The 25,642-nt window shown below is 46.8% G+C and overlaps 1 protein-coding gene across 5 annotated transcripts in view; it reads right to left on the reverse strand.

The window, feature by feature from the left end:
- KCNN3 (potassium channel, calcium activated intermediate/small conductance subfamily N alpha, member 3) overlaps window positions 1-25,642 on the reverse strand; it is a 177,343-nt gene that overhangs the window by 54,217 nt on the left and 97,484 nt on the right. For all 5 annotated transcript variants that reach the window (XM_011928234.1, XM_011928233.1, XM_011928232.1 and 2 more), the window contains exon 3: window positions 15,690-16,108. In XM_011928234.1, coding sequence (XP_011783624.1) covers window positions 15,690-16,108 — 419 coding nt within the window. The remainder of the gene's footprint in view (window positions 1-15,689; window positions 16,109-25,642) is intronic.

Raw genomic sequence — 25,642 nt, forward strand, 5'->3', positions numbered from 1 at the left:
AAGAAGAAGAAGAAGAAGAAGAAGAAGAAGAAGAAGAAGAAGAAGAAGAAGAAGAAGAAGAAGAAGAAGAAGAAGAAGAAGAAGAAGAAGAAGAAGAAACAAGTAAATAAAAAGATAAAACTCTTTAAAGGCTTTCCACTGCACTTAGGTTCAACCCTATAACATGGTCCTTGGGGCCCTTCACTATCAGTCTCCTGCCCCCTTCTGCAGCTCAGTCCCTGCCACACCCCCCACTTCATCTGTTTACTCTCCTTCCAGTGACTCCTTCTTCCCCCAGGCTCCTTGTGAGCTCAGGGCCTTGGTGCAGTCTCCTCTCTCTTCTCAGAAAGCTCACCCTCTTGGTCTGTGAAGGGCTTATTTCCTCTCATCCTTCAGAGCCCAGCTGAAGCATCGCCTCCCCAGAGAGATCTCCAAGCAGGCCCCAGATGAGTAGGATCCCTCTCCAATGCTATAACATTTTGTTTTAAAGAAACTTATTTTTTCTCTTTCACAGTATATATCATAGATTTGAAGTTACCTACTTTTTGTTTCCTTACTTATTACCTGTCTTCCCTGGTAGACTATAAGCCCATGAGGGAAAAAATCATCTGTGTTTTACGCTTTAAGATATATTTAATTCCTAGCACAGTGGCTGGTGAATAGCAGAGCTCCATACCTATACATAACAGTATTATTATTCAGCAAGTCACTCATGAGAGCACTGCAGCTCAGAGAGAGGAGTGGCTCAATGCTCCACTTGGGATGCATGGATGCATTCCTGTGAGAGTGCCTGCATTCTCCGGGAGCAAGCATGATGAAGGGAAATGGCAGAGGAGGGAGAATGTCCAGGTAAAGGACAGATCTGCGTAGGAAATAGGGTATGGGGGGAATCAGTAGGAGAGGTGTCTAGAGAGCTGGGGAGATCTCAACATTCCGGGCTCAAACAATCTCTGTTGAGAAATCAGTGGGCGCCTGAGAAACTATTGCTTTTATCAGCAGGAAAACCAAGGCAGAGAGAAATGGACTTCAGGCCAGCCCTCAACTTTCTTGCTAAAGCTGGAAACAGGACAGGAGCCTCTTGTCTCTTTGAGTCCTGGCTGGTTCCCACATGGCTGAACCACCCTTCTGGCCTTACTGAGCAGTGGCTCTTATCTGGTAGTGGCCACGTGGAACAGGGGTGTAAGTTGCTCCCTGCAGGATTCAGACTAAACAAGGCCCTTGCAATTGTATTGAAGGAAAGTTAACAGTAGAGCATGGGGCACAGAATGGAACTGTCAAGAGTGCCCAACCTAAACAGAGATGTGCCATGGGTCTCGCTCCCTAATTCCCAGACCATTATGCCTGGGAGCCCTTTGCCCTAAGAATATGGGCTACTCCCAGGCTGCTTTTCTTTTATTTCCCTTAAAAGGAAAATAATGCTGAGGAAACGGGAGGATGCCTAACACTTGGGGCACTATGTTCATTCTGGGGCCTTCACTTCGTGAGGACACTGACGACCAGAGAGGAGAGTGAGCGAGAGGGTGGAGTCTGACCAGAAGTCCTGTGACAATGGTTGAGGGGACTGGAGACCACTGGGTTGGAGCAGAGAAGATTCAACCTGACTTTGGATACTCAAGGGACCTTCAACGGAAAAAGAAACACCCGGCTGCTTCACCGGGTGCTCACAGTGTGCTAAATGCTCTACCCTGTGCTAAGGGCTTTTTGTGAATTACCTCCTTTCCTGGCCTAATGTCACCTGCTAGTAAGAGCATGAGCAAGGCTCCAAGCCCACATCTGCCCAGACGTCAATGGCTTAATTGCCAGTTTATGGTGCTTGAACTTCTTTTGTGTGAACCCAGAGAACTGATTTAGGACCCAAGGCAGAAACTACAAGTTTTAACCAATATTAACCAATAATAGGAAGATATTTCTAAGTCAGAGCTGTCTGCAAATGGATTGGATAGTCTTTTAAAGTAGTGTCCCAGAGGGCGTTCCAAAGAGGCTGCATGACTCTAGTCAGGTTAAGTACATGTGCAAGGTTAATGGTAGAACCAGGGGTCAAACCTGGTTTTTCCACCCTGAGTTCAGGCAGTCCTGATCACAGGATGGAACCCGTGCTGGTGCAATTGCTACTGTGTACTAGGTGTTTTCCCCTTGGCTCAGTTGAAACATGTTTAAGATATTTAAAAGGAGTTTTGCTAAGTTCTATGCCCCCTCTCTTGTGGGAGTGTCAGAGCCCATTTGGGCCCATTGCAGCATGTCTGGCCCTGTCTGAGAGGGCCCACAGAGGCTGTGTTACCAGGGCAGCTCCCACTGCCTTTTGGGAAAACAAAATGACCAGGTGTGTTAGGGCCAGAGGCTTCCAGGACCACTACTCCAAGGCAGCCAGGGGACTTTGGATGCCCCTTAAACTCCCTGTGCAGTGGGGGTAAGCAGGCATCCAGATCTAATGGAACAAGGTGGGGTACTCAAGGAATATGGCATGTCTCACCCATATCCCCTGTCAGCTCAGCCTCTGGGGGACTGGGGCCAAGTCTCAGGGAACAGAGGAGTCTATATTAAATGGAAGGAGAAAATTGTTCTTTTTTTTTTTTTCTAGATGGAATCTTGCCCTGTCGGCCAGGCTGGAGTGCAATGGTGTGATCTCGCCTCACTGCATCCTCGACCTCCTGGGTTCAAGCAATTCTCCTGCCTCAGCCTCCTGAGTAGCTGGGATTACAGGTGCGTGCCATCACGCCCAGCTAATTTTTGTATTTTTAGTACAGACAGTGTTTTGCCGTGTTGGCCAGGGTGGTCTCAAACTCCTGACCTCAGGTGATCCACCCACCTCGGCCTCCCAAAGTGCTGGAATTACAGATGTGAGTCACCATGCCCAGCCAAAAAAAAAAAATCACATTTTTAAAAACCCTTCCAGCAGCTGTGCTATGTGAGCCAGGAATGCAGGGCTTTACCTGAGCCTGGGTGGGGGCCCCCAGCTGGCAGTGGAGGGCAGGAGAAACATGGCAGGGTGAAGAGCCATGCTCCTGAGAGCCAGCCTAGGACACCAAACTCATGGAGAAGGGGCCCTGAGGAGCTGAGGTGCCCGTCCTTTGAGGGACGGGTCTGCACCAGAAATGTAGGGCACAATGGGATCACGAGGGGCAAACAAAACAACCCCAAAGTTGAAGGATGGAAAAGCAGACAGAATATGGATTTCCTGCTTGACTAATGTCAGCCCACAAATAGATGTGGCTGACGTCACTTACAGGAATCCCTTCCTTTTCCTTACCTCAGCCCCTCCAAGGAGGTGGGTGGGGGAGCGGGTGAGAATGAAGCCCCATGCCCTTAGGCGTCCGCTGCAGGAAAGGAAGTCACTTCTCTCCTACACACCTAGCATGGCGCTAACAGTCGCTGTGTACCATCTTTGGCAGACTTGGGAAGGAATTCATTCCAGTGACAAAGGTCGGATGGTCCTCCCCAGTTGGAGAAGGAACCCTGGCATTTAACGGGGTCTCCCTAAAGAAAAAATCCTGGAGACAAAAGACATCAGTGACTTCCCAGCAGAAGACAGTGGAGGGAAACCCAAGGTTTGGTGTAATGCAGCAAATAATTTGGAATAATTTGGGGGCTGACTTGACTGAAAAAATGGAATGGTTTCTCAATGCAATATGGATTTCACTTTGCACCCACAGCCCTAAACTTAGTGCTGCAGAATGCAAATTTTATGGAAATTTTCCTTGTTTTACCAGTTTCTTTTTTCTTTTATTTTCTCTCTCTCTCTCTCTCACTTTCTTTCTCCTCTCTTTCTTTTCCTTCTTTCTTTCTTTTTGAGACGGAGTCTCACTCTGTCTCCCAGGCTGGAGCGCAATGGTGGGATCTAGGCTCACTGCAACCTCCGCCTCTCAGGTACAAGCGATTCTCCTGCCTCAGCCTCCCGAGTAGCTGGGATTACAGGTGCACGCCACCACTCTGGCTAATAATTTCCCTATTTCTTGATTCTCCTTTCTAAGAGATATCATCCGTTACTTATAATAGCTAAGTGATGTATAATTATTTAATATAAAAGTACGAAAAAACTAGCCACAAATTAGCAGTTTAAGTGTCAAAGGGTACAAAAACACTGCCAATGAGGAAGAGGAAAGAACGGCTGAATACGAGATCACAGGATGAGAAAGCGGCTGCGGAGTGGGACTGGAGACTGTGAAGCACGCAGGTGAAATCAGAATGGGATCCCACTCGAGACAGGAGACAGGAGCCAGGAGCTAGCAGCAGCCCTGGAGTCGCCGGCCCAGCCCTGAAGCCGCTCCGGCTGTCGCCACAGCGAGAGGGAACCTGAACGCTCTCTTCCTCCGCGGCAAGTCCCTGCAGGTGGGGACACCGCCCACCCGGCCCGCCCTGCGACCCGCGCCCCCTGGCGGAGCGAGCCTCGGCCTCTCCCCGGCGCCGGCCGCGCCAGAACCACCCGCGGACTCGCGGCCTCTCCACACCGGACCCAGCAGCACCGCGGGGCAGCAGATCCCGGCCGGCCCGGGGGGCTACTGAAGAGCCAGTGGAGCCTGCCTCGATCACACGTCCCCCGTGGAGCTCTACCTTCCCGCACGCCGGCTCAGGCGCTCCCATAAGCGGCCGGCCGCAGAGGGGCTCCAAGGGAGGCGCCCGCCCGCGAAGAAGCACTCCGGCCCCGCAAAGGCGCCCCTCGCGCGGCCCTGTCCACCAAGGCCTCTGGCCGATGGGTCGGAAGAGAGCCTTTCAAGAAGGAACTTGCATTGCGCTTATTAGAGAAAATTATATGTAAAAACTGAGCCATTCAGCTTTACTTTCCACCCCACGTTGATGTAAAACCTGAATTCCTATGGAAGATGAGGGGCTTTGTCAAGTGTGTAAAAACAAATGCTACCTCTTTCCATTAAAAAATTATATACGTATATGCATTCTCATTGTTGAAAATATAATTAAAAAGTAATGAAAAAATCACATGTAACATCATGAGAAATCAACTTAATGTTTACATGTATGAAAATCACATGCACCTTGGAAGGTTGAGGCGGGCGGATCACCTGAGACCAGGAGTTGCAGACCAGCCTGGCCAACATGGCGAAAACCCATCTCTACTAAAAATACAGAAATTAGCCGGGCGTGGTGGCGCACGCCTGTAATCCCAGCTACTTAGGAGAGTGAGGCGTGAGAATAGTTTGAACCCGGGAAGCAGAAGTTGCAGTGAGCCAAGATTGCGCCACTGCACTCCAGCCTGGACAACAGAGTGAGACTCTATCTCATAAATAAATAAATAAATAAATATTACATATAACACAAATCAACTTAATGTTTCTATGTATTTTCCAAGTATTTCTGCAACTATCTATAAATCGGTAACTGCAACTATCTATAAATCTTACATAATGCTGTAGTGTATGCTCCTTTTTCAAATATTACATCATGAATATTTTCCTACCTTATTGTAATTTTCAAAAGGTTGATTTTTAGGCCGGGCGCGGTGGCTCACGCCTGTAATCCCAATACTTTGAGAGGCCGAGGCAGGTGGATCACTTGAGGTCAAGAGTTCAAGACCAGCCTGGCCAATACGGAGAAACTCCGTCTCTACTAAAAATACAAAAACTTAGCCAGGTGTTGTGGCAGGTGCCTGTAATTTCAGCTACTCGGGAGGCTGAGGCAAGATAATTGCTTGAACCTGGGAGATGGTGGCTGCAGTGAGCCGAGATGGTGCCACTGCATTCCAGCCTGGGTGACAGAACAACACTCCGTATCAAAAACAAACAAACAAACAAAGAAAACAAACACGTTGATTAGATTTTTTAAGATTCTTGCTAACTACCCATCATATGGATGTGCCATACTTGTTTAACCATTTAAATCCTAGATGTTTACTTAGTTTCTCATTCTTTTCTGTTATAAACTGCACCATGCAGAAGCGGTTTGATGTAAATTGATTACTCTACTAAAATAGCTTCCTAGAAAGAGAATTCCTGGATCAAAGTTACAAACTCAAGGCTCCTGTGACAAATTGTTAAATTGTTTTCCAGAAAGGTGTTCTAATTTCCTTCTTGCCCTCAGCGTAAGACAACCCCGTCCACCCTCAACGCCAACAATAAGAAGATTCTCCAGCCCTGAGTTCTATTTATTTAAAATTTTGTTAACTCCAGAGGAGAAAAAGTAATTCTCCTTGTAGTTATAATTTTCAGTTCTTTGATTAGCGGGACTGAATATGTGTTGTGTGTTTTATTTTATTGACTTTTTGTATTTCTTCCTTTGTAGTTGGCCTAATCTTCAGCCTGTTTTTTTCACTGGGGAGATGAGTTCTTCTAATTGGTTTTTAAGACCGCCTTGTATAATGGGGATATTTACCTCTTGTCATGTTTGCTGCAAATATTTTTTCTAGCGTAACATTTGCTTTTTAAATAAGTTCATATTTTTTGAAGGACTGAAATGTAAAATCGTGTGTATGATGTAATCAAACACACCGGTTTTTCCTTCATGTTTCCTCTGAGGTTTTATGCTTAACAGTTCCTTCTCTCAGGGTTGATTCAATATTCACTTTGTTTTCTGGAGCTTGTTCATGGTTTCTTCTTTTACATCTGACTTTTTAATCCACCTGGAATTTATTTTGGTGGCTGGTGAGAGCTAGGGTTCCAATTTGATTTTTCATCCAAGCTTCCAATTTCCCCATTACCATTTAGTGAATAATCTATTGCTTCCCAGTTGGTTTTCTTTCTCATATATTGGGTTCTAACATAGTAGGGTTTATTTCAGGGTTTTCCATTAGGTTTCATTGATCTGTTGTTATTGATTTTTCAGTAATGCCAGAGGGACTTAATTATTTTTAGTTTTGTAATACATTTTAATATCTAGTAGAGAAATCCCCCTCAATGGTCTTCTGTTTCAAAAAAAAGTTAAGCTATTCTCACTCATTTATTAAAACATCCTCAGAATCAGTAGTTATTCTCCATTACAATTTCTAACTTTGTGTTTTCTTTCTTCTCAATTAAATTTATATTTTAGAAGTTGGTATCTTTTGGATTTATAAATTATGTTTTCCTGGTTTTTAAATTCATTAATTCCTATCTTTGCCTTTGTTCTAAACTTAATCTTCTCTCCCGAGGTTTGTTTTATTCTTCTAATGGATTCAGTTATTTTATCTGTTCATTTTTTTCTCTTTTTATTATTAAAAATGGGGTCTCCCTATGTTGCCCAGGCTGAGGCAGTGGCTATCCACAGGCACAATCATAGTCCACTACTGGCTGGAACTCCTAGGCTCAAGCGATCCTCGCACCTCAGCCTCCCAAGTAGCTGGGACTATCAGTGCACACCATCGTGCCTGAAAAACTTTAAAGATATTTTTCATCTGAGTACACCTTTGGTCACATCCTGAGTTTTTATATATAGGGTCGTCATTGTCATAATTTTCTAATAGCCTTTAATGGTAGTTTTGAATTCTCTGTTGTAATTGAGGAGATTACTTTAAAAGTCCCACCCAAAAGTTTTCCTTTAATTGGAGTTCTATGGGCTTGTGGTCAGAGAATACAGCCTGCGCAATTTTTCTGATGCTTTGAAATGTGTGACCAAGAAGTTGATCGATTTTTTAAAGTGTTCCCTGGATGCTTAAAAAGAAGATGTATTATTTGTTTGTAGGTTACAAAGTGCTCAATTAATTTAAACATTTAACAATTCAGATTCTCAATCTCATTTTTTTTTGTATAAAATTCACAGTTTTACTGTATATGGCACTTTTATCCATATTAAATGGTTCTTTTGGACAATTTAATGATTTCTGTTTTGAATTCATCTTTGTTTAAAATGAGAACTTCTATTCATTTGCCATCTGATTTGTACTTACCTAATAAATCTTTGCTCTTCATTTATTTTTGGGTCCTTCTGTTCTAGGTACTTCTTTTGTAAATTGCATGCATTAAATTTTCCTTTTAAATTTCATCTAAGAGACATTTACTTTTAACAAGGAGGTAAACACAATTATGTTGATTGTTACAAATTTTAAGTTTGTTTTTCTCTGATCTTCTTTCATACTTTGTATTGAAATTCTTTCTTCCTGCTTCGGTTATTTTTTCTATCTTAGCTATGTGGGCTCTGATGTGGCATGGGAGGCACATGTTTTCAGGGTAGGGAAAAGGCTCTCAGCCTGGTGTTGGAGTCTCAGGTCTGCTGGCTCTGTGGCCTGAGGCACATCGCTCAACCTCTCTGTGTCTCAACATCCTCATATATAGAATGGAGATACAATCTCATAGAGCTGTGGTATGGATTAAATGAAACAATACATGACTGATGCTATTGTTATTCTTGTTATATTTATAAAATTTTGCCTGTGGTTCCTTTAGGTTTAAAAAAATATTTCTCTGATTGCTAAAACTGAGTAATAGGGCTTTATTTTAAAATTCTTCTCTACATAAGACAACGCATCTGGCATGCTTTTACTAATCCCTTCTAGCCTTCTCCTCTCAAATTTTTAATCTGAGGATTTGCAGCCCTCTAATTATTATTGAATTATTGCTTTAATGTCATACATCTACTCTTTCCAGAATCTAGTTTTTCTTTGACATTAGAATTTGGAGTTTTGCAACCATTCATAAGTTTAGTCTTGATTTCATGTTTGCCTGTGTGAACCAATGTCTACCTGTCTTTCTTTACAACATTTCATTATTAAGATCTTAATTGTGATTCATTCTTTGGTCAACTGGCAAACGAGTTCCCCACAAAAGTGTAGGTGATTTACCTTCTGAGCCCGGAAAACTCTAAGAATGACTTTTGTTCCTCTTTGGTTGCCTCACTCAAAGGACAGGGTGGATCCAAATTTAAAATGCTGTGGAAGTGTTCTCATGACTCTGAATTTAGGGTTCCTGAGGGAGAGTTAGCTCTGGGATGCCTGTGTGCCTCTAGGATTGTTTCACCTTATGATTCAATACATTTTCCAGAAAAGGAATGAATCAGGGTATGTCTAGGGGTGGCTCCTCCTGTCCCCCACATTCTAACTGGAAAAGAGGAATCCTTTTTGATCCGCCTATTCTGATCGACCATCCCCACACACAACATCCCCTTACCTAGGCCAATTCCGAAAACGTTTACTTTGTGTATATCCCTGATTGTGCTTTTATCCAAATTAATATCATTTCTTCCTCTGAAATAACTCTAATTCTTAGATTTCACCTGGATCCTATAGCCTCCAGTTCTGTCCTATTCATCCTTTCTCTTATCCCTTCTACATTCTGAAAGAACTTTAAATTTTTTAAGTTTGTCTCCACATTCCACATTTTAAAAAATGTAGTGCCATCAATGTGGATTTTCTTTTTGCTAAAACAATTTTAGTTTTCTGGAACTCTGTGTTTATGTGAACCTGATACATTTTCATTTCACATCTGCCCACTCTTCTCTGTCATAAGGATCATATATATTCTGGCACCCTACTAGAGATGCCCAAGACTCTTCTTTCTTTTTCCCTTTTTTTTTTTTTTTTTTTTGAGACAGGGTCTCACTCTGTCACCCAGGCTGGAGTGCAGTGACACAATGTCTGCTCACTGCATCCTCGACCTCTCAAGCTAGGTGATCCCCCCACCTCAGCCTCCTGAGTAACTGGGACTACAGGTACACCATCACTGTCGGCTAATTTTTTTTTTTCCCCCAGAGATGGGGTTTCGCTATGTTGGTCAGGCTGGTCTCGAACTCCTGACCTCAGGTGATCCGCCTGGTGTAACCTCCCAAAGTGCTGGGATTACAGGCGTGAGCCATTGTGCCTAGCCACCCAAGACTTTTCTAATGTTGCTTTTTGTTTCTCATAATTAAACATTTTTCAGGAATCTTCAGGATTATTTTCCTCTTCCTTAATGCTGCAGGTTTTTCTCAAAAGCCTCCAGCAGGATTCCTGTCGCCTCCCTACCTTCCCTCCTGAGCCATCCATCTCTCTGCCTGGCACCAGCAGGGGATTGCCACAGGCTGCTCCTTCCCTACCGGAGGCTAACTTCTCACTTCTCCAGCTAGAGGGCAGGGTTCCTGGGTCTAGCAGGCTTCATCCCATATGGTAGGCTACTTTGCTATCCTCTCTAACTAGTCCTCTGATACCACAAACCAGTGGTTTGCAAACTTTTAAAATCATGGGCTCCTACCAGTTAAAAATTTTTTTAGCATGCCCTCCTCCATTATACACATATTTATTATATATTACAGACATGCATTGCTCTCTACCCATTTATTAAATGCTAGCTAGGCTTATTACATATACCCATATATACACGTGAGTAGAAGTTCTGATCATTTCTTCCCATAGTCCCATGGATCACTGTGCGTGTGCCCCACATTGGAGGTTATAACTCAAACCAAAGCAGCCCATGAGGAAGCACAGTGCCCGGCCCCACTGTTCCCAGGCTTTGCTCACTTTTGCTTAGCCTACAGGGTTTAGCTTGCAGGTTTTCATCAATCCCATGTAGGGTGCTTCATCCCTGTAACGACCACCTTTCTACTGTTTTGTTTTTGGGGTTTTTTTTTTGAAATGGAGTGTCACTCTGTTGCCCAGGCTGGAGTGCAGTGGTGAGATGTCAGCTCACTGAAAGCCTCGCCTCCCGGGTTCAAGCGATTCTCCTGTCTCAGCCTCCCAAGTAACTGGGACTACAGGTGCGTGCCACCACGCCTGGTTAATTTTTTTGTATTTTTAGTAGAGACGGGGTTTCACCATGTTAGCCAGGATGGTCTCGATCTCCTGACCTCATGATTCGCCCGCCTCAGCCTCCCAAAATGCTGGGATTACAGGCGCGAGCCACAGTGCCAGGCCATTCCTACTGTTCCCTTGGAGTGGAAGTACCCCTTATTGGAGGGGGTAGGAGGTTGTGGGAAGGTGATCGAAGGAGGAGGGAACTGTGGTCTTGCTTCCTGCTGCAGGCAAGTGCAGACCTGGGTGTCTGAGGCACGGGCAGAAGAGGGCACAGGAAGGAAGCCTCTTTTTACCTCCTTACAATGGGAGTGGTAGCTCTTTTAATGAGAGAAAGAACGGATCACAAATTGTTTTTCTCCTGCTTTAGGAGCTAGGTCTCCAGAATAAAATTTCTCATTAAAATATCAGTATACCAAAAGTTAACCACCACAATCAAAAACCTGTTGACAGACTGAAGACCTGGGACACTGAGACAGCCTGTTGCAGAATTTGGAGCCTCAGGAGGGACCAAAGCAAAGGGTCCAAAGGGTCCGCAGGGAATCCACTCAAGAGGCCAGGAAGGACATTTACACAGCATGGCTCTGACGGCAAAGCTTACCCCACTTCATCAACATTATGGGAGGCCTTCTTGCTCCTCCCAAGGAGATAAGCATACGAAGGTGAGCTGGCAGGCCACTGCTCAAGGCACGCTAGGAAAGCTGGCTTCTCCAACCTGCTGCCGCAGTGAGGACCTGGGGCCTCAGATGGTCTCTCCACCAGTAAGGCTGCTTGGCGCTTGACAGTGTATAATCAGGAGGTTCCTCCCTGAGAGGCCTGTGGGAGGTGGGCAGGCAGCCAGGAGAATCCCAGAGAATGCGGAGTGCCACAACTGTCAGGCCTCAGAACCCATGATGTAATGCCTCTCCGGGGGCCAAGGAAAACAAGCCCGCTGTTGTCACTGCCCTCCCAGCAACCAGGCACTGCCTTCCCCATGGCACAGCTGTTCTGCGTAATTACGATCCCACTCTCTCTCCTTGGGAGGAGGAAATATGAAAAACCTTTGCTGTCACATAAAAACCAACCCAAGATATGAGAACTGTCTTTTAAAATACATCTTGCTGTAGAGAGATTTCCATAGCAACTTCAGAAGTGTGTGTATACAACTAGAGATAAGTCTAGGCTGATGAAAGCCACCTGGAATGTGAACAGGCTCTGGGCATCAGCAGCTGTGGATTTTTCTAGGACCTGTCATGCTGCTGTGTGACCCTGGGCAAGTCACTTACCCTCTTTGATGCCTCAGGTGATAGAATCATCATCAGATCAAGCTGAGAGAGATCAAGATCATCTTGTCCACACTACCCTGGTCTGATGCTTCAGTTCCCCAAGGCTTCCCCTGCTTCCAGCTTCTGTCCAGTCTCTGGCTGAATAAGTCCTGGCTGAAGGCCTCTGCCAATCTTACTTATTATTTGATATTGGGAAAGACAATGATCATTTAAGCTTGATTCTAAAAATATTGCTCAGTGTTTGTAAGAGAAGTGCTTTGCCTATTTAGGAAACAATATATTAATAGGGCAGATTCCTGGGACAGAGTCTGTGAGCTGCTGAGATTTGGGGGTGGGAGTTTGATTGGGGCTGCTCTCAGGATCAATACCTCTGGGGTGTAGGGGAAGCTCCCAGGTGCAGTGGTAACAGAGGCCTTAGGCGATCCCTCAGGGACCCTGGAGCCCGGCTGAGTGTCCCACTAGAAGCAATCGGGGTTGGGCCTTTGAACTCCCACACTGACGAATCCCCTTGGGAGCTTGCTGCTCCCAGGCAAGGGGCTTGACTTTAAGAGAGGGACTCAGTCACAACCCCAGCTAAGGGAATGACAGCCCAGGTCCTGGAGGGGCATCCGGGTGAAGCAATATGTCATCCACTACATGGATGTGTTTGAATTGGATATGAAGGCAGCCCGGGAGGCTTAAGTATGATAACATGGTCAAGACCATAGGCAGCGGAGGCAGGGAAAACAGCAAGACTGGGATTCACATGTCACTCTCAGTGGCCTTGAGACTCTGAGATTGGGAAAGTTGCCAGGAGAGTCGCGGCCATGATTTCCTCGTATGTGCAGGATTCAGCCTGGGTTGGTGACACACACGGAAGTTCAGAGTCAGAAACGAGTCCAGATTCTGGCTCTATGCTTACTATTAACAGCTCTGTGATCTCGGGGCCAGTTACTTCCTATCAGTTTCCTCAATTCTACCATGAGCCTTCATGTCCAATTCAAACACATCCATGTAGTGGATGACATGTTGCTTCACCCAGATGCCCCTCCAGGACCTGGGCTCTCCTTCCCTCAGGCAAGGTACCCCTCTCATAGATCTATTGTGAGGGTAAGCTGGGATGGCAGATGGATTTTACACAGAACTAGCACAGGGGAGCAACAATAACATCTACCATGCTGTAATACACCTCATGTTATGCCTAAGTCTTTGTTCAAATGGCCTTTTTGCAAGAGAAGGGAACTTTCAGAGAATTTCTGATTTGCTCATTGATCCTCCGTGCCTTGGTCTTAGCGGGGGCTTGTGACCCATGTCTGTAGAGAGAGAGAGACCCAGTGGCCCACCAGGGGCCAGGCTAACCCAGCCTCAGCTTGGAAGTTATGGAAGGCCATGCAATATCAAATGAGATGCATCATCTAAGTACTTTGCAAACTACATTCTTTAAAACAAGCTTATTTTCCAGTGAAAAATAGTCACCCCTTCTTGTGACAGGTTCAATAAATTATGGAACTCACTTGCAGGTACTTTGTTGCATGTTCAGCCTGTTTGCTCATCTGAAGTACATGCCAGGGATCATCCGAGGACGTGAAAGACTTCAAATAGCTTAAAGGGCTACGCAAATTCAGTTACTACTGTTGATAGACAATGTGGCTTCCATCATTTAGAAAGGAAAACAGGAAGAATATAGGCCAATGTATGGTAGAAGTTGGGCTGTTCTAATTATAAGAAGGCAGCACAAAATTCCCAAGAGTTATCAAGGGATCTACACTATTATTATTAATTTTCACCATCACTGGATCGCAATACACCGTGCGTATATACTACCTTGTTTGACTCTAACAGTAAATCCTGTATCCAGCTTTCAGATGAGAAAATTGAGGTCCAGAGAGGTGAAGCGACCAGCACAATGTTGCTCAGCTAACAGTACCATGAGGAGTTTGGGGTCGGAACCCGAGCACATGCTTTCTCTATTGGGCAAAGAGTGTCTGCTTACCGGAGAAGGCTCATGAAGCCCCGTGCAGTGTGGTCTCACTCAGAGCGGATGTTGCAATGTCAGCTGCTGAGTAATGGCGAGGTTCTGAATAGGTGAGCATGGTGTGTCCCTGAGGCTCTGTGTGTGAGAAAGGTCTTCCAACACTGCACTGGCTCTCACAGCCTGAACCTGCATCCTGGAGCCTGAACCCTTGTTCTGCGGCAGCAGAATGCCCTCTCAGTTTGACCGTGTGTCTGCTGGCCAAAACGCTGAAAGAAATATCTGCAAACAGAACGTCTCAAAAATAGGTAGGAGATATGGTTCAAGGTACCCATGTGGGGTGTGTTTAGGCTAACTCTTCCCCAGACTTCTTTGTCTTGTTTGATCTCTGCTAGGATACTGGTGCATGGAAGGTTTGGCAATATAATTGTAAGTGTTGATGAATTAAGGATGACTACCAGGGTCTGTGTAAATTACACAGGCTGCTTCACCATACCTCCCAACTGAATACTGAAAATAATCTTTCTCAAGTAAACATAGCTTCGTTCTATTTCAAGTGATCCTCAATTTAAAATGAGGAAACTATATTCCAGAGAGGTTAAGTAACTTGCCCCAGGTCTCACAGCTACTTAGGGGCAGAATCACGGTTTCTAACCTAGATTTGGGCTCCACATATCAAATCAGATTAAAATGAATATCCAGGGCTGGGTGCAGTGGCTTACGCCTGTAATCCCAGAATTTTGGGAGGCCAAGGTAGGAGGAACACTTGAAGCCAGGAGTTCAAGATCAGCCTGACCAACATGGTGAAACCCCATCTCCACTAAAAATACAAAAATTAGCCTAGCATGGTGGTGTATGCCTGTAATCCCAGCTACATGGGAAGCTGAGGCAGGAGAATTGCTTGAAGCTGGGAGGCAGAGATTGCAGTGAGCAGAGACTGTGCCACTGTACTCCAGCCTGGGTGAGAGGACGAGACTCCATCTTAAATAAATAAATAAATAAATAAGATGAATATCCAGGACCCCTTGCACAGGAGAAGAGTCATGAAAGGCAGCTCAAGGGTGGTGGAAGGAGGTGGTCTCAGTCCTGCCCTTGAGCCTTGATGATGGCTGTTCCAAGGAGTTGGCATTTTGTTCTACAGCCCTGGATCTCTATCAGGACACATCTCCCTTCTACCTCATGAGTAGCTTCTCTGAATGACTCCCAACCACCAGCCTCCTAAAACAACGTTTCCCAAAGTGTGTTCCATCAGGTACAGTGCTTCTCAAACTAAGGTGCATATGAATCACCAGGTGACCTTGTTAAATGCAAATTCTAATTCAGTCATTCTGGGCTAAGGCCTGAGATTCTGGGAATTGTTCTAACAAGTTCCCAGTGATGCCAATGCTGCTGGTCTGTGAACCAAACTTTGAGTAGCAAGGTACCAATAGTGCTTTATAATAAGAAGGGTTTGAGGGCAAATACAATTGAGAAAGTCTGAACTAAACGAAAATAAGTGGTTTCATTACTGCAGGACTTCTCAGAGCCTTTAAAATGCTAATAAGCATTATTAATACCCAAGAGGAAGAAATTGCAATGTGTTATATGTGAGTTACTGATGTAACCAGAATGATATATTGGTTTGCAAAGAAGCAACGGAAAATCAAGAAAATTCTGTGCCTTTTTCCCACCTTACCTTGGTTCCAAAGCTCCAATTACAGCTCATACTCAACCCCAACTCAGCACTCCCCTCTTTCCCATTGTCTCCTTTCAGGTGCCTGGGTATATGCCTGTCTCCTCCATCAGACCACATACCTCCTGGCACCCCTGCTCCTCCTCCCTTCCCTGTCCCAGCACAGACTCTGCACTCAGAAGGCCCCAGGTGGAATACCTTTCGCAGACACGGACAGTCCAGGCAGCAATGATCCACAGAGAGATGCTGAACACGAGCAGCACAGTGCCAGGGCAGATGGTCATGAGCGTCTTCATGACGAAGCGGGTGTTGAAGTTGATCTTGTTGAGCGCCCCGATGCTGCGGGACGAGGCATCGGTGAAGAGCTTGCTGTGCAGCAGCATGACGCGGGCGATCAGGTACAGGCGCAGGAACATGGGGATAGACAGGATGATGTCCACATCGGCCTCCGCCCGGGAAGGTGTGTAGGAGAAGGCCAGGCGCGCCGTCCAGAAGAACTTGTACTCGCCAGGAATGGGGTGGATGGCGCACACCAGCATCTCCAGGCTGATGTAGAGGATGCGCTCGTAGGTCATGGCTATCCGCCAGTCATCCGCGCCATTGTCGATCACGAAGAGCTGGTGGGGGCAGAGAGTCCATTAGTGTGGCCAGGACCAGGAAGCGCACAGCAGGGCCCAGACAGGACAGGTGGGGCAGGCTGGGGCAGGCTCCTGGGCTCAGGTCAGCCTGACCACCTCAGCCTGCTCTTTAGGGGCCTTGCTGTGTGGCAAGAGCCCTGGATGGGGAGTAGGGACACCTGGATTCAGGTCCGGCTGGGAGGCCCTGGCTAAGACACTTTGATTCTCTAGGCCTCACTTTCCTCCTCTGCAAATCACTTCCTGAGATATAGTGATTTATAATAAGAAATCATATAATTGGTCTTTATCCTGGTTTAGGCACAGTTCCTAAAACCTTAGGAATTTCCAAAGTGATAAGTGTCTTTTGTACGCTAATGAGATGACTAGTGGCTGGGGTGGGAGGTGGGGATCCAGGGTAGCCTCAGGATGGGTGCTGGTTGCCAGGGGAACCAATCTGGTGATGAGAGGGATGGAAATTTCAGCCCCACCCCACCACCTCCTGGGAGGGAAGAGGGGCCCGAAGGTTGAGTTGATCACCAATGGCCAATGATGTCATCAATTATGTCTGTGTGATGAAACCTCCCTAAAATCCCAAAAAGACTGTGTGTGTGTGTGTGTGTGTGTGTGTGTGTGTGTGTGTGTTTTAACTTTTATTTTAGGTTCAGGGGTACATATGCAGATTTGCTATATAGGTAAACTTGTGTTACAGAGGCTTGTTGTACAGATGATTTTGTCACCCAGGTACTAAGCCTAGTCCCAATAGTTATTTTTTCTGATCCTCTCCCTCCCACTCTCCACCCTCAGTGTCTGTCATTCCCCTCTTTGCATTTCGATGAGCTTCCAGATAGCTGGACACATGGAGGTCCCTGGACACGTGGAGGGTTCCGTGCCCAGAGAGGGCATGGAAGCTCCACCCCTTCCCATGTGCCCTGCCCTTTGCTTCGCTCCCATATGGCTGCTCATCTGAATCCTTTGTAAGGTCCTTTATAATAAACCAGTAAATGTGAGTTCAGTGAGCTGCTCTAGAAAATTAATGAAAACCTGAGAAGGGCATCCTGGGAACCCCTGATTTATAGCCACTTGGTCAGAGGCTCAGGTAAAACAGCCTGGGGCTGGTGACTGGCATCACAAGTGGGGTCAATGTGGTGGGACGGAGCCCTCAACCCATGGGAGCGAACACTAACTCCAGGCAGACAGTCAGGGTTGAGTTATATTGCAGGACACTCAGCCAGTGGCCACTGGAGAACTGCTTGGTGTGTGGGAACCACCCCCTCCTTTTTGCTGACCACAAGTGTTCTATATTGAGCCGCTTCCCAAGGTCCCTTCCAGCACACAGGTGCCAAATTGGCTGTTTCACGATGGTGAGAAAGATCAACTCATTTGTATTAAAAACACATCCCTGAGCCCCTGCCAGACCTGAGCTGAGCCCTGGAAGGGGATGCGAAGATGAAAAAGGCATGTTTCCTGCATGAGTGAACTCACAAGGGCTGGCACAGATTCCTTCTCCCCACTCAGAGAAGGGAGCACAAGTGTTTGCTGGTAGCACTGTGCTGTCAGACAGTGCAGTGAAGTGTTCACAGCACGGACTCTGGAGCCGGACTGCCTGATCCTAACACTACTGGCTCCACGATCTTGGGCAAGTTACCGAACCGCCCTGTGCCTCAGTGACCTCATCTGGGGATGATGATAATAGCTGCTGCACAGAGGCCGCTGTGAGGCTGCAGTGGGTTCGTATATGCAGCATGCACGGAATCCTGCCTAGCACCCAGCATGCTATGTAACTATTAGCTATTCTTAGTTTTAGCATTATTAATGGATCTGGTCTTTCTGTAAAATGACAGTTGGACTCAGTGATGTCTAAGCTTCTTTCTAGCCCTAACCTTTCACGAAGATGCTTCCTGCTGTCACCTCATGAGGATGGCTGTTCACACAAGAATTGACTGAGCACCAGCTGTGTGCCCAGCCTTTGTCTTCGGGTAAGTCCCACTATGGAGTCCCACCATGTTTGATGACTGTGAAACGGAGTTCACATCTTTCCCCTCTGTGGCCTCAGTCTTCATCTGAGACTGAAATGAGAAGCCTCTAAGGTCTCATCCAGCTCAGATGATTTGATTCTTGGAGGGTGAGGCCTGAGATCCGCGCATATGTTCGGTGTGGGCCTCCTGTGCAGGCACCTCACTTCTGGGAGGTAGTGGAGTGTTTATCATCTCACTATGCCCTCTCTCTACTGGGCCCTTGGCCCTCCAGCAGATCTGGCTGATGCCCGTCCCAGCTCATCCACAAACACATCCCACTCAAGACTCCAGCCTCATATGCTGCCTGCTCCACCGATAGCCACAGAGAGCTGCTGCTCTCCAAAGCTGCTTATGTTTGCCTTTAAACAGGAGACAGGCAGGGTCCTGTGGCCTAACATGAGCTCAGGATGAAGGGCACCAACACCAGCACCTCCTGGCCAGGAGAGCAGCCCACGCATGCATCCTGGGAAGGCCTGAGCTGCAAGGCTGGAAGAAACTAGCCTGGGTTAGGAGAAATTAATGTTGAGGCCAGGGTTGGGTGGAGGTTTTACTTAACCCGGAAATACACCCTCAGTACAGAAAGAGTAACAGAGAGACTGGATCACCATGGATTTGTGGGGTCTGGCTGAAAGCCAAGTGAAGTCTTCCTTTCCTCCCTTGCACAGGGAGATCAGGGAATGAAGGGCTCTTTATTCTGTCCATCCTACTGTCTCCTTGATGGTCTGGGCTGAAGGAAGCTTCTGCTCTGTTTCAAAGTTTTCTTTCTCTCCCCATTTTGCTGCCTTCCTTAGTTCAGCAGGAACCGAGGACCCAGGAGAGGACCTATGGTACCAGGCCTGGTGTGGGGTGGGCGGGTGATGCTTGCCTTGTTTTTAGCATCTACCTGTGATATGTTTCGGCAGCAAGGGGAACCTACCAGGCAATTCAGTGGGCCCTGAGAGGCATGGGGTGGGGGAGGCAGCACTAGGAGGCAAGTCTCTCACCTTGCTGAGCCTCAGTTTCTCTTTCTCCCTGCTGTGTACCCTTACAAAGCCATAATGGAGAGCAGAGGAGACAATGGGTTGACAGGGCTTAATAAACTACAAAGGATCATTTGTTCATTTATTCATTCATTCAACAAACATGTGTTGATGGCCCTACGAGCAGCCCCCCACCCACCCTCCCATAAGGATCCTGAAGGGAAACTAGAGGGGACTGTGGGAGCAACTGGCTGAGAGGCTCACCTGGTGGCTCTAATCAGGGAGCTGTCATCTCTAAACAGGAGACAGTACCCAGCACAGCACCAGCTGGAGACTCACCCTCCTCCTTCCCCAGTGCAGCTGAGCCTGGGTTTTTCCAGACACAGGTTTCCCCCAGCAATTGGAAAGCCCTAATGGCTGTTCAAAGGGTTCCCTCTGCTTCTAACTGCCGCCCGACAGGCCAAGCCATGGCAACGTGACTGCCTGGCCAAATTCTTCAAATGCAAAATTAAAACCATCTACTCTGTAATAAAGAATTGCATCTGGTTACTATAGTAACTGGGTTCACTCTGGGCAGGAAGGGAAGCAACAAGTAACAGATTCCTTTGATTGCCTGATGAGGAGCGGGATTGTAAGCCGTCACAGCTGAAGGGGAGAACGCACCAGCAGCTCTGCCCAGCGTGACGGGAGGGTGCTGGTCCCCAGCTGCCTCTCAGGTGCCCTGCCTCAGTTGCAGCTTGCTGGTGCAGGGAAGGTGGGGGCCACATGGGGTAGTGGAACTGGAGGCCAGAGAGCTAGCCTGAAGTCCTCCACATCCAGGTATTAGCCATGTGATCTCAGGCCATGCGTGACTTCTCTGAGCTTATTTCCACATCTCCAACAGGGGAACATTGACCTTGGCCCTGCCTGCCTCATGAGGTTAGTGTTAGGATCCAATAATACAGATAAAAAGTTGGTGGCTGGGGTTGGTGGCCCACGCAGTGGCTCATGCCTGTAATCCCAGCACTTTGGGAGGCGGAGGCAGGCAGATTGCCTGAGCTCAGGAGTTCGCAAACAGCCTGGGCAACACAGTGAAACCGTCTCTCTACTAAAATACAAAAAAATTAGCCGGGCATGGTGGTGGGCGCCTGTAGTCCCAGCTACTCGGGAGGCTGAGGCAGGAGAATCGCTTGAACCTGGAAGGCAGAGCTTGCAGTGAGCCAAGATGGCGCCACTGCACTCCAGTCTGGGCGACAGAGCAAGACTCAGTCTCAAAATAAATAAATAAATAAATAAATAAAAAGTCCGACAGTGCTTTACTAAAGGCTCTAAAAATGTGAGGGATTTTTAAGCTGGAGGGCCTGGGGGGCACTCATAAACAGTATGTGTAAAGAGGCGGTGTTTTGAGTAGGTGGTAGAGGGAGTTTTCAGGCTGCAGGTTAAAAGCCTCTGCTAGACAGGGCTCCACTGCAGGGTTTTCTGCATCTGCAGGGTGGGACATGTCCCAGAAGATCCCATTGCTATCCCACATGAGGACACTGTATGCTTCCTTCCTTCTGACCCCTGGAATCACAGTTCTGCAAGTGTGGTCTCACTCCCTCCCATTTTAGAGCAAGTAGCAGATACCCCACTCCGCTGGTTCCTCACTCTGCATCCCATTCATTCCTAACAAAGCACAATCCCAATTATTGATTTGCGTTTGTGAGATTTTTGCTGTCTCACCCCTTAGACGTGGTTCTCAACCTACTCACATCGCACATTAGAATAACTTGGAGAGCTTGTTCAAAAATACCCATGCCCAGGCCTACCCCAGGCCAAGTAAATCAGAATCTCTGGGGGTGGAGCCCTGGCACGGGGGTTCTTCTTAAGGCTCCAAGGTGAGTCTAAAATGTAACCGGGATTGGGACCCCCCCGCCGCCACCAGTCCCAGTTGGAGCTCCAAAGAGACAAGGGCTGTGTCTTCCTTGTTCCCTGTGGCATCTCCAGAGCCTAGCACAGATCTTAGCACTTAGTAGGTGTTCAATAAATGCTTGTTTAGTGAATTAATAACTCCCACATACTGTGTGCCCCTGGACTAATCTTCCCTCTCTTGGGCTCAGCTTCCTCCTCTGAGGAATGAGGGAATAGACTAGACAATCCCCAAGGTACCTCCTGCTCTAAGAAGCCATAATTCTGTGGTTCTACACAGACCCTCTTACTGGCGACTCCCGCCTCATCTGTGTTCTCAGTGCACCTGAGCTCTCCAGGGACAGGAACCACACCTGGCTCATCTCACCCCACTCCCATGCCTGAGACGTTGCCTGGCACAGAGTGGGCAGTCAGTAGAATTTTGGTGAATAAAAGGTGTGTAGGCGGATGACTGTGTCATATGAAGAAAAGGACAGATTGCCCGTGGCCCTTGTTAACCACCCAGAATGGAAATTCCTTTTGAAAATCCATTCCTAAGCCTGTGACTCACAAAGGACTTGACAATTCATCTCACACCATGGGAAGGGACACCCTCTTATTCCCAAAGGGTGGTTCAACCTGGAATAAACTGTCCCAGGTGACCTCCAAGCCTTAGAAAGTTCTAGAGCAAGTCTGAAACCAGGATATTGAGTAGCGCTGGACCAGAAGGGCAGGAGGAGTGTGTATGTGGCTCCACAAAGGACTATCTTCCAGTAGGGCTTAGTCTCAGTCATCCAGCCCTGATTCTAGACCAGCTTGACTGTTGGCCTCTGACGGATTCTGGAAAAGTACTGAGGTGATGTGGACACAATGTGGCATGGGGCAGGGAGCACTGTGGGCCCTCAAGTGGTCTGTTCTGGGCTGTTCCAGAGCAGGAGAAGTCACAGAGACCCAGGGCTGATGAACAAGTCCCTTCCTGACCAGACGTGGGTTTGCTCCTCGCATGTTGGCCTCCCTGAATGGGGAAAGGAAAGCCACATTCTCCGAGTCACTGAATCTTTCTGCCTCCTAAGCCTAAAAAAGTGATTTCACTCATTGAGGGTGCAACTGGCCTGAAGATGTAATGCGTCAGTACCACAGTCTCTGGTCTCCTGAAAGTTCCACTCTTTCCTCAGATAGTTGCTCTGTCCAGAGGTGGCTCTAGGCCTAATCCCTCTACCACTTAACTGGTGGTTCTGAGGACTTGTAGGATTTTCAGCTGTTAGTATAATTCTGAGAGCTCTGGGAGAGAGACTGTATGCAATAGTGATTCTAAACTTTCCTTTAAGGAGCTTGTAATTAGAGAAAAAGGAGAACTAACTCAACTCAGTTCAGTATAATAATTATTAAGAATCAACGCCAGGCGCAGTGGCTCAAGCCTGTAATCCCAGCACTTTGGGAGGCTGAGACGGGCAGATCACAAGGTCAGGAGATCGAGACCATCCTAGCTAACCTGGTGAAACCCCGTCTCTACTAAAAAATACAAAAAACTAGCCGGGCGAGGTGGCGGGCGCCTGTAGTCCCAGCTACTTGGGAGGCTGAGGCAGGAGAATGGCGTAAACCCGGGAGGGGGAGCTTGCAGTGAGCTGAGATCCGGCCACTGCACTCCAGCTTGGGCGACAGAGTGAGACTCCATCTCAAAAAAAAAAAAAAAAAAAGAATCAACAAAGTTAGGCTACTGTGGGTATATAAATATGAATCAAACACATGTCCCATGAATCAGTTCACAATCTCAAGTAGCTCTAGCAAAAGACATGCATGATTCGGATGCAATTTGAAAAGCTTCTTGGGCTAGACAGGGCTTCAGCAGTGCCTAAAAGGCATGCATCAGACACACCGGAGGGGGCAGCTTGCAGAAATGGCCACAAATTCCTCCCATCCCATTCACTTACTTCTGTACATGTGACTTTGCCTCTCTTCCAGTCAAGAAGTACAGCCTATTTCTCTCTTTTTTTTGAGACGGTTCCGCTCTTGTCAACCAGGCTAGAGTGCAATGGCGCCATCTGCCTCCCGGGTTCAAGCGATTCTCCTGCCTCAGCCTCCTGAGTAGCTGCAATAACAGGCACCCACAACCACACTTGGCTAATGTTTGTATTTTAGTAGAGATGGGGTTTCACCATGTTGGCCAGGCTGGTCTTGAACTCCTCACCTCCAGTGATCTGCCCACCTCGGCCTCCCAAAGTGCTGGGATTACAGGTGTGAGCCACCACACCTGGCCAGTACAGCCTATTTCTCAATCTCTTCAGTCTGAATTTAGCCATGTACCTTGCTTTGGCCAGTGGAACGGTAGAAAGTGTGATACAGCAGAGGTTTGAAAAATGTCAGCACCGTGAGGCTCACTACACATGGCGTCACTATCCCTTTCAGCCCAGCCTATAGCCAGCACCAGCTGCCAGCCATCAGAAGCTGTCCTAGACCAGCTGCATGACAGAAGCTCACCCAAGGTAAGACCAGCAGAAGAACCACCAAGCTGAGCCCAGCCCAAATGATTGACCCACAGAAATGTGACCTAAATTCTTATTTTAAGCCATTATGTTTTGAGGTGCTTTGTTATGCCACAAAACTAATATATAACAAAACTAATTCTTACATTTGGCACATATTAGAAAAGCCAGGTCATGTGTCTACCGTGCCCAACATTTTCCTTTTAGATTCTTATGCCACAGGCCCTAGAAGGAACCCTCACCTGTCCCCACCTTCCCACTCCACTCGGTTATATCTGCTGGCCAGTCTTTCTCAAGCAACTGGGTTACTGGATGGGGAGGAGATCAGGGTCAAGGGCCATTCCAGCTTCCCCCATCCCCACTCCCACCATGGATGCATCATTTGAGATATCAAAGAATAACTCAGAGCATTTAAAAAGTTATTTTGCAAGCAGTTTAGTTGTTTTGCATACAAAGTGTTTTCTCGGATATGAGGAAGTCAGCTGGTAGACTGAATCAGGGAACAAAGGCAAAACAAAATTAATGGGGGGGCACTGGAGAAAAACAGCAGGGAGTCTGGGAACAGTGGACCTTGTTGGCAAATGCTTTAAACGGATTCGCTGGCAGCTAATGAACAGGTCAGCATGGCGTTCCATCCTTGGACGGCAAGTGACAGATAGTACAGAAAGCACTTTTAGTTATTCAGGGATTCTTCAGAAGCCTTCGGCTTTTAGCTGTGGGCATGTCACAGGCCCTCTCCCTTGTCACCTGCACCTCAGGGAGTCCAGGTCTGAGCTTTCCCTGGTTGCAGTGTCTCACCAAGCAAAGATGTCATCGCCAGCTCACCACAAGGCCAACGCTGAAGGCCATCTGGTCACCTACAGAGACAGGGCCATTCAGCTGCAATATCTGTAGGGCCTGGGACAGGTTTCCTTTACAGGGAGACAAGGACACTACCCAGTGTCTCCAGCAGCCACATGGCACAGCCTGAGCTTCAGGCTTGTGAGGCCTCCCCACACTTCCTGCAGAGGGGTAGGCATGCAGGGAAGCTTGCCTTTTTTCTTTTTTTTTTTTTTTAGGATAAGTTTAGAGTCCATTCATTGGATTCACTCGTTTTCCCCCCATTCTATTTTGAAAGGCTTGAGACCTTTCTGATTTTTTATTTAAGCAAAATCTGTCATTAAAATGTTGTCAGCTATCAGGGAGGAGAGCATATTCCTGCTTAGACACTTTCTGACCAAACTGAAAAACTTTCACTCTTGCACAACTATGAATTTCTCTAAATTAAAGGAGAGAAAATGGAAAAAGCCTTTTTGTGTACTGTTCCCTCTATGTGGGGAAAAAAACTTCAGGGAGAATTCCCATCATTTAAAAAAATATACACAGAAACAAAGCAAGAGGAAAAAATTACAGATTTTCTTAAGATATATTATTTATATATATAATATATAATAGTTCTCAATAACAAAAATTATCTAATTCATTCGTTTAATTTTATTCTTCCACAAAACTTTAATAAATACCATCTGGTGAAGGTATAATTGCCTGATGAGTTCTTCTTGCCTGCTGCACAAACAAAAATCAATTCACTGAGATGACAGCATTGCAAAAAGAGAGTTTACTTGGCATGCGGTCAGCCACACCACATGGGGAATGAAATTTATTACTCAAATCAATGTCCCTGAAGGCTATGATGTTAAGGGTTTTGTGGAAAATTTGGTGGGCAGGGGACTCGGGAGTGGGTGTTACTGATTGGTTGAGGATAAAATCACAGGGGTGTGGAAAACAGTCTTCGTGAGTTGAGTCCACCTCTGCGTGGAGCCACAGGATCAGCTGACTCATGAGTCATGGGTCCAGGTGGGGTCAGTCCGAAAGATCTCCAAAACACCAATTGTAGGTTTTACAATAGTGATGTTCTCTATAGTGTTTCCAGAAAGGGGTTCTGATCCAGACCCCAAGAAAGGGTTCTTGGATCTCACACAAGAAAGAATTCAGGGTGCGTCCACAGAGTAGAGTGAGCACAAGTTTATTAGAGAAGTAAAGAAGCAAAAGAATGTCTATTCCATAGGCAGAGCAGCCCTGAGGGCTGTTGGTTGGCTATTTTTAAGGTTATTTCTTGATCGTATGCTAAACAAGGGGTTGATTACTCCTAAATTTTCTGGGAAAGGGGCGAGGAGTTCCCAGAACTAATGGTTCCTCCCCATTTTAGACCACATAGGGTAACTTCTGGAC

Source organism: Colobus angolensis, unplaced genomic scaffold (genome assembly GCF_000951035.1).
Source record: "Colobus angolensis palliatus isolate OR3802 unplaced genomic scaffold, Cang.pa_1.0 Scaffold77, whole genome shotgun sequence".
Lineage (NCBI taxonomy): Eukaryota > Metazoa > Chordata > Mammalia > Primates > Cercopithecidae > Colobus > Colobus angolensis.